The following is a 9106-nucleotide window of genomic DNA, read 5'->3' as shown; positions in this document are numbered from 1 at the left end:
AAAAGTAGCAAATTTTTTTTTTGCTTTTGCTTTATATAAGTGATTATCTAGTGTTCCATTATATACAACTCCCACCAAAACAAAACTGTTTTCTTTTTTCTTTTTTCTTTTTTTCTCCCCTCATCGTGTGGATTTTTATATATAATTCTGCACAAATCAATGGCTGTTAATCTGTTGCTGCATTCGAAATGGATCAACCATGAGGTACTGAAAGCTTCTGCTCGCCCAATCATCAGAGATATGGAAATATAAAAAATCTTGCTTTCTCTACTTGCTACATATATATATATATATGAGCACAGTAGCAGTTTTGCCATTTACAATTTCTCATTGACATTTTGCTCGCATGGCTGGAAGGCAGAAACAAAAAGGACTTGGCAACTCATGTGTTCTTCTTATAGGTAATCATTTATGTCTTTACTCAGGAAACATTCAACCGTAAATTATATACTTCTATATACATAATATATTTTCTTTTAATTATGAAAAAACCCATTTTTTTATTACTCTCCTGATTTTTGCCATTTCAATAAATTGGGTAAGTCTCTCATCTCTCTCTCTCTCTCTCTCTCTCTTTATATATATGTATATACATTAATGTCTGAATGAAGTTGTTCGAAAGTATTTATAACATTAATTTGTTTGTATATATATATATATATATACAGTGGTAGCTGGCATGGAGAGATTTGCATTCAAGGGAGTAGCATCGAATCTGGTGACATATCTCACTGACATTGTTGACATGAGCAACTCCTCTGCAGCCAAAACGGTGAACAGTTGGTGTGGATTCACATCTATGTTGCCTTTGCTGGTGGCACCTCTTGCTGATTCTTACTGGGATCGTTATTCTACCATTCTCGCCTCTTCGTTTCTATATGTTGTGGTAATAATCACTCTTTTTTTTTTTTCTTTTTTTTTTCTGTATTCGTGCTAATTATATAAAGGTATAATATATATATATATATATATATATATAGTGTTTATTTTATGCACTCGAGATTTGTTTGGGTAAGACCCATTTAACTTTTTTTGGAGTTTTTTAATAGCTTTAATTTAATTAGGTACATATGTCCCAGATATTGGAAAGGAAGATGATATGAAGTGGGCTACTTGGCTTTCAATTAATTAAAAATATATCTGTTTTACTTTTTATTTTTTCCTTTTTTAATAATCATCAAGTTTGCAAAGCAGGATCCTTGATTAATCTGTTCAGTCTTTCTTTTTAATTTGCTGTTTGATGCATCACCTGTGACATGGGTCAGGGCTAACATGGTGGGCGCTGAGTCATTTCCACTCGTTTTTGTTATCTTACGAGAGTCACAATTTTGAAACAATTAAAACATTTTGCTTTATGGGCTCATTAGAAAACAAAAGTATTAGTCCAAGATTAACACTAATGCCGTCTTTTCTTTAAATTCTTGTTTCTGGGTTGTTCTGATTATAAATGTTACTGGTGAATCTAAGTAATCTTCAAAAGAAAAAAAGAAAAAAAAATTTGTGGTCATTAATGATTAGAAGGTTAAAAGAAGAGCGTAAATGTAAAGAGATAGAGATTGTAATTTGCTTTTATGGAGTCTAGATGGACAGTATCAATATCATTGAAACTTTATACTCAAGATAAACTTTTGGGTATTCCATGTTCATGATTGTCACAGTAAAGTTGAAAAGAAAAAAAAAAGAAAGATTTCATAGGCACACTGAATATTCTTGTTTAGTGAGTTTCTTACAGTAATAAATCCTGGTTTGTGACTCATGAATTCAGTTTCATTTTTTGTTCCTCTTTTTTCTTCTTAAAGGGACTTGTGGCTGTAACATCAACAGCATTAGCTCGGGCATGGTCTCCTTCAAACAGCAAAATCTCTTCTTCATTTCTGTTTTGGTCTCTATGTTTGATTTCACTAGGCCAAGGAGGATATAACCCATCACTACAAGCCTTCGGAACAGACCAACTCGATAACGATGAAGAACTGCCTTCTGACACAGCTGACCAGAAGTCTACAAAGAAAAGTTTATTCTTTCAATGGTGGTATTTTGGTGTTTGTACTGGCAGCTTGTTGGGTGTCACACTCATGGCTTACATTCAAGATACATTTGGTTGGGTACTAGGATTTGCTATTCCTACAATTGCAATGATCGTATCGATTGCATTTTTCTCCTGTGGAAGCCGTATTTATGCATATAGAGCTGGTGGGAATCTCAATGTTAAGCTTTTTCAGAGACTAACTCAGGCTATCAAAGCAAGAACATCAAAACTCTTGAGTAGCAGAATCACTTTATCAGATGACAATTCTAATGTGGTGGAGCTAGAGTAAGTTTTCCTTGAATTGGGCCCCAAGGCAAGTATGGGTAAGGATTGATCTTGTGATAATCATGAGTTTCTGATGATACTTGTTGCTTGTTTATAGGCTTCAAGAGAAACCTCTTTGTCCGTCAAATTTGGTCAGCAGAAAGGACTTGGATGAGAATCCCAGCACAGAAGCATATGTACTACAAAACCTGAGAATAATAATCCGTCTTTTACCCATATGGACAATGCTCCTAATGTTTGCAGTAATTTTTCAACAACCTGCAACATTTTTTACCAAACAAGGAATGACCATGAAGAGGAACATTGGAAGCAAGTTCAAGATCCCACCTGCAACCCTACAAAGTGCTATCACTCTCTCTATAATCCTCTTAATGCCTTTATATGACAAAATTTTAATCCCAGCCACACGTTTAATAGCCCGAGACGAGAAGGGAATCACCGTGATGCAAAGAATGGGGGTAGGCATGTTTCTGTCCATCATCGCCATGGTGATAGCCGCAGTTGTTGAGACCAAGAGGCTCAAGATGAGCAAGAAAATGGGAATTCTCAATATGGAATCAGAAACAGTAAATTTAAGTATATTTTGGTTGTTGCCTCAGTACATTCTGCTGGGAATTTCAGATATTTTCACTGTTATTGGCATGCAAGAATTCTTCTACAATGAGGTTCCTGTTAAAATGAGAACAATGGGGTTTGCACTTTACACCAGTGTTTTTGGTGTGGGAAGCTTCTTGAGTGCCTTGCTTATCTCACTCATTGAACTCTTTACAAGTTCAAGAGATAGAAAAGGTTGGTTCTCTGATAACATGAGAGAAACTGGGTTAGACAAATATTACTGGCTTCTGGCAATTGCAAGTGCAGTGAGCTTGTTACTGTACATAGTTTTGTGCAAATGCTTCAAGAGTAGGAGCGATTTCGAAGATGAAAATTGTAAGTGAGCTCTTTCAAAGTTTTCTAGTTTTTCCTGTCTTGTTGATTTCATCAATGTAAATATTGATGTATTGAGGAGCAGCTTCATATAGCAGGAAACTTCAATGTTAATCAGCTTAACATGGCCATGGTCATGGAATTATCTCAGGTCTTGATTTGTAGTGTGTTTTATTAAACGTGTAATACTTGTTTACAGTCATTTGGTTGTAAATTGTGAAAGTATTGGATGTGGATGAAGGAATTGGAGATACAGAATGAAGAAACTCACTTTTTCCTCCTTTTAGACACTTAATTCATGAAATAAGTAGTACTAATAACCTTCAATCAAAAGCTATTGGATCAAAAGCTATTGGAACTCTGCAGTTAGGTATGGTACGAAAGTTGAAGAGCTTCTCCCTCACCGTCTTTCCTGAATTGGAGTTGCAGGCACCCCATAATACAAACACAATCAGGTTGAGATCCAATACCATCTTCCTTCCCCAAGCTTGAGCTCGACTCAAATTATGCTTTAAACATAGTCAGGTTATGATAATACCAATACAATCAGGTTGAGATCCAATACAATCTTCCTTCCCCAAGCTTGAGCTCGGCCCAAATTATGCTTTAAACATAGCCAGGTTATGATCACATCTTTCCTGCCTGAGTTAAGAGATAAAGACCAACATTGGATAAAAAATGACCTCCTGCACTAGCATCAATTGTAACGGCCCCGGAAATTTAAATGAAATGTATATATTAAAAATCTCAAATGCGAAAGCGTAATAAAAATTTGATTAACATCCCTTACACAATAACTAAAACATACTCAAAACATGAAAGAACAAACTAACTAAAAGAGATACTCGAAATAAAAACTATAAATATAACTATGAAGTCTTTAGGTGTCCCCTTCGCCGTCTTCCTGCGGAACGGGTTTGGGAACAATGTCTTCCTAATATGAAATGGTTAAATAAGGAATGAGCTACACCAGCCCAGTAAAGACATCACACTATCTCACCGCCACGGAAATAAAGGTGGGTAGAAAACAAAAATGATCAATGGAGCATAATCTATAACAAACTCGTTTATTAACATAAAAATCTTTACTGTCCACTTACCTCGATGAGATCCATGAAAACAACATATGAAAGCAATAACATTATCATCATCATGAAATCATATAGACTTTATAATATAACACTTACCACACCTTTGCATTTCAATCATTAAACAACATATTTTCTTCATTTACCAACCTACTAGTATCCATGGGGATCCATAGGGGGTCCCCGCTACCCGTGAACTATTAACATTACAACTTGATTCCAGGACCGTTCCCATACCTCGTCCGGTATGGGCGCCAAAACCATGAACTTCAATACCCCGTCCGGTATGAGGGTGAAACGGGCCGTCCCCATACCCCGTCCGGTATGGGCGACAAAACACATAAGGTCTCTATACCCCGTCCGGTATGAGATACCACGTTTCCGGTAGGGTTCCCTACGGACCGGGTCCGTCTACCATCTCCCAGGATATCTAGTCAGGCTGTCCACATTTTCCACTTATGAATTCACATAACCTTTTTGCCTTTTTCCTTAATCTCAATCATCCAATCATACAAAACATGTAAACCAGTAATTGACACCAAATAAGACAATACAATACCGGGTTCACCATAATACAAACCATAATAAAAGAAACCATAGTTCATGCATACGAGACCATAACATAATTACATCAAACATCATACTGCATTTAATACTGAAAATTAGATCAAATAATAACAGACCAACACTGTATCAAACTCGGGCTCCATTGACAACTTTAATCAATTATACATCTATAAAGTCACAAAGTACCATTTAATTATTTATTTAGCTTTAATACCGTGATAGGAAACAGGTTGAGGGGTCCTTACTTGTTTCGGAGTCTGAATTTGACTCTACAGTGCGTCTACAGGCTGTCCCTAATTTTCTTGAATTTTTTCTGAAAAATTGAAACGCACTACCGGTACCTGCACGTGTCCCAAAAAATCCCAAATCAGATATAGGGCCCATTTCGGCCAATATCAAAATTCCGGCACGGCGGCTCTGCCGTGCTCCGACGGCGGCGGCGCCGTCTGCAGGGGCGATCCGCCTCGGGTTGGCCATTTTCGGCCGAATTCGGCCAAATTTGCATCGGTCCCTGCGATAAAACAACCCTAAGACCTTCGGTGGGCCAAAAAATCACGAAAAATCGAAACTCACCGGCGGCGGTGCTCTCGGGTGCGGCGGTTCCTCCGACGTGAGTTGCGTTTTGATGTTTGGCTCCGATCAACCTGTAGAGAAAAGAACGGTGATCATGGTGGTATAAAATTTGCATCGAACGGAGGTCGGGAAGGGCCTCATCGGAGGCAAAAACAGAGGGGGTCGCGGCGGCGGCGGCGCCGAACTTCGGTTGGGTTTTCTGGCCGTTTGGCCGGTGGTTTGGCCATAGGTGGACTCAGCATTGAAAAACGAGCCAATGAGAGAAAATTTACCTCGATTGGCGGTCGAAAACCTCTTTGGTGCGGCGGCGGGTGGCGGCGGCCGGCTCCTCCGGCGTCTGGTTCTTCTTCTCCGGCGAGGCACTGGCGGTAGGGTTTTGTGGTCAGGTGTGGGTGGAGTTATTTATACCATTTGCCTTTTAATCTCAACCGTCCATCAATATTAAATCTAGACCGTCCGATCGCGATTTAATTGGGATTAAATCTGGACCGTCCATCGCGATGCAATCTGGGCCGTCCGTGCCTGATTGAATCTGGGCCGTCCGTACGCGTGAATCTGGACCGTCCGTGCGCGTGAATTTGGGCCGTCCGTGCGCGTGAATCTGGGTCGTCCGTGCGCGTGAATCTGGGCCCTCCGTGCGCACGTTTGATCTGGGCCGTCCGTGCGAACGGGAACGGATCTGGGCCGTTCGATCACGCACACACGGATTGCCATGTGGCCCGTCCCGTGTCAATGTTTTCTTGTCACGCGGCGTGTCCTGGTTGGCCGGGGCTGCTGACCGGACCGCTGACGTGGCTGCTGACGTGGCACAACGTTTTTAAATTGCGTTTTGACCCCTGGTTTTCGATTTTCTTTTCAAAAATACACTCATAATCTAAATTTTCACCCATTTTTCTCAAAATTAATTTCAATTAAATTTAAATAATATTTTTACCCAATTTTATCATTATTATTATTTTTATTTTCATTAAATTAAATTAAATTAAATAAAAATCTCAAAAATTCAAATACAAAAACAAATAATAATAATAAGAATCAAATTAAAAATACTTGGGTGTTACATCAATATCCATCCTCCAAGAAACATCTATTCACAGAGAAAAAGCAATCCGCCAAGGCACTTAAAAGTGCGTTGGTTGCACTGGATCATAAAAGTTTGCTGCTAAAAAAGAAATTGTTTAAGTAAGGAAATGAGAAGACAAAGATAAGGTTCCATACAAGTGTAATACCTAAATTAATTTAATTATAATTTAAATTAATTTATAAATATAATTTTTAAATTTTTTTAAATTTTAATTTAATGTAAAAATAAAGGAAACTAGGAGAAAAATGAAATTGAAAATAATTTTGAAAAAAATGGGTTAAATTTTGATTTTGGAGGTATTTTTGAAAGAAAAATCAAAAACTGGAGGTCAAAACGCAATTTAAAAACGTTATGCCACGTAGGATGTCAAGTCAGCAACCTCGACGAACCAGAACGCACCCCGTGACAATGGACACTGATGCGGTGCCACGCAGGAGGCCACGCGGGCGATTCTCGTGCCCGCGATCGGATAGTCCAGATTCACTCCCGCGCACACGGACGGCCCTGATCCGTTCCCTCCCCAAATGCAATCGGATGGTCAAATTTAAATGCGATCAACGGCTCAGGTTCACTCCTTATTTAACTGCGATCGGACGGTTCAAATCAAACGTGATAGATAACTCAGATTAAAAGGAGACGGATATAAATAACTATTTTCACACTAAACCCTAACTCTAGTCGCCAGACACCCTCGCTGAAGAAGTAGACCCAGCCACGAGGAAGTAGAGTCGCCGCCGCACCGGAGCCACTTCCGACCGCCAAAAGAGATAAAAAAAAAATTTCTTTACTCGGAATTCAATTTTAAACACCCCCATAGCCAAATCGGAGCCAAAAGATCGACAGATTGGTCGAAAACCGTGAGCAACATCTGGCGATGGTGCTGCGAAAAATTTCAAAAATCGTCTACAATGAGACTCTTCCGGATTCCCGTTTTGCGTAATTCTTTCACCATTGTAACCACCGTTTTCTCATCTACAGATTGATCAAAGCAAAACACTCAATCGCATAGGTGAGCCGGTAGAGCCGCCACACCAGAGAACCCTGTCGCCGGTAAGTTTCAGTTTTTTATTTTTTTTGGACCAACCGAGATCCCTTAACGTATTTTCTCGCAGGGATTGATGCAAAATTAGCCGAATTCGGCCGAAAACAGCTGAAAACAGCTGACTCGAGGCAAACCGCTGCCGCCCCGTCGTCGGAGCACGGCGAAACTACCGTGTCAGAATTTCAGAATTGGCCAAAAAGAGATCATGACATCGATTTTGAGTTTTTTTATATATTTATAGGTATTTGTAGCGCGTTTTAATTTCCGAAAAAAAAAATCAAGGAACCCAGAGACTCTCAGTAGACACAATCAACAAGTTTAGCTTTTCGGACATCAATTTGAGTAAGAATCTCTCACTCTATTCTCTGTTATGGAATTGAAGTCAAATTAACAATAATACAGTATTTTGTGCAATTTAAAAAATATTTATAATTAATTACGGGTTACTAATGGAGTAAGAACCGAAAATTATTTTCTGTTGATTTCTGTCGATTTATTATACAGTTTGAATACATGATAATATCTTATTGATCGATTTTATGGTTTTGAATACATGTATTGCTGCTTTATGTGACTACTGTTAAATTGAGAAACTGAGTTGTGATTGCATTCCATGATGCATGTTTATTTGTTTTATGTGATTACGGTTGAATTGAAAAACTGGAGATTAAAAGTAAATAAGAACTGTGTGATTAAGTGAATGGATGAAACGACAGTCTTATTAGATATTCAGGGAGATGTGGACAAACCGAGTGCATAGAGAACCCTACCGTGAACGTTGCCTCATACCGGACGTGATATCGAGACTTAAAATTTTGGCGCTCATACCGGATAGGGTATGAAGACGGCCCATTTCACCCTCATACAGAATGGGGTATTGAGGTTTTGTAATTTGGTACTCATACCGGACGGAGTATGGGGATGATCCGTTAATTGAAAATATTAAAGGAAATGGTTCACGCGTTGTGAAGACATCCCTATGAACTCCCATAAATACCAGTAAGCTGATGAAAAGAGACAGTTGTTGTTATTACTTAATTGAATATGAGATCATGATATGTGTTATGTTATTGATTCTAAATGTTGTTTTTGTAAATCTCGCTACGGTAAGTAGCCGGTAAACGATTTTGTTATGATAAATGAATTTGCTTAATTAAGAACTCCATTAACTGTTTTGATTTTTCTATAATTCATTATTTTTGTGTCGGTGAGTAGCGTGATATTTTTACTGAACTAGTGTAACTCATTCATTTATTAATCATTTCAAATCAAGAGTATCAGGATATATAGCTCAATTCACAAGAGGGTTACGAATAAGATGCCAATTTTATTTATTTTCCGTTTATTTTCTTAAATTTTTATATTTTCTTCAAAAGGGTAATTCCCGTAACATTGTTTGGTACTTTAAATTATTGTGTAAGAAATTTAAATCCGAACTAATTATTTCACTTCCGCACTTAATTTATAATTTATAATTGTGTAAGCAACGCCAAAGCACTTAAAAGTGTGTTGGT

The 9106-nt window shown here is 38.2% G+C and overlaps 1 protein-coding gene across 2 annotated transcripts; it reads left to right on the top strand.

Moving 5' to 3' along the window:
* Positions 1–3524, top strand: LOC110820281 (Major facilitator superfamily protein). Of its 2 annotated transcripts, XM_088217583.1 has the most exons (5): positions 1–204; positions 362–401; positions 669–886; positions 1800–2311; positions 2409–3524. In XM_088217583.1, exons 1-5 carry the CDS (start codon positions 160–162, stop codon positions 3247–3249), a joined length of 1656 nt encoding a protein of 551 aa, XP_088073709.1. In that variant the 5' UTR covers positions 1–159; the 3' UTR covers positions 3250–3524. The 2 variants fall into 2 exon arrangements, with proteins under 2 accessions (XP_088073709.1, XP_021905412.2); XM_022049720.2 differs by having other exon boundaries at positions 1–401.
* The last annotated feature ends 5582 nt before the right edge of the window (positions 3525–9106 follow it).

The sequence above is a fragment of the Carica papaya genome, chromosome 1, assembly GCF_054855325.1.
Source record: "Carica papaya isolate Zhongbai chromosome 1, ASM5485532v1, whole genome shotgun sequence".
NCBI classification, from domain to species: Eukaryota; Viridiplantae; Streptophyta; class Magnoliopsida; order Brassicales; family Caricaceae; genus Carica; species Carica papaya.
Note: the sequence above shows the minus strand (reverse complement) of the source record. Positions and strands in the feature narration are given on the sequence as shown.

Excerpts from the sequence above, each read along its gene's own strand:
- LOC110820281 (XM_088217583.1), top strand. The coding sequence starts at position 160 with ATGGCTGTTAATCTGTTGCTGCATTCGAAATGGATCAACCATGAG. Across the intron at positions 205-361 it reads CGAAATGGATCAACCATGAG|AAACAAAAAGGACTTGGCAA; the intron begins GTACTGAAAGCT and ends GCTGGAAGGCAG. Across the intron at positions 402-668 it reads CTCATGTGTTCTTCTTATAG|TGGTAGCTGGCATGGAGAGA; the intron begins GTAATCATTTAT and ends ATATATATACAG.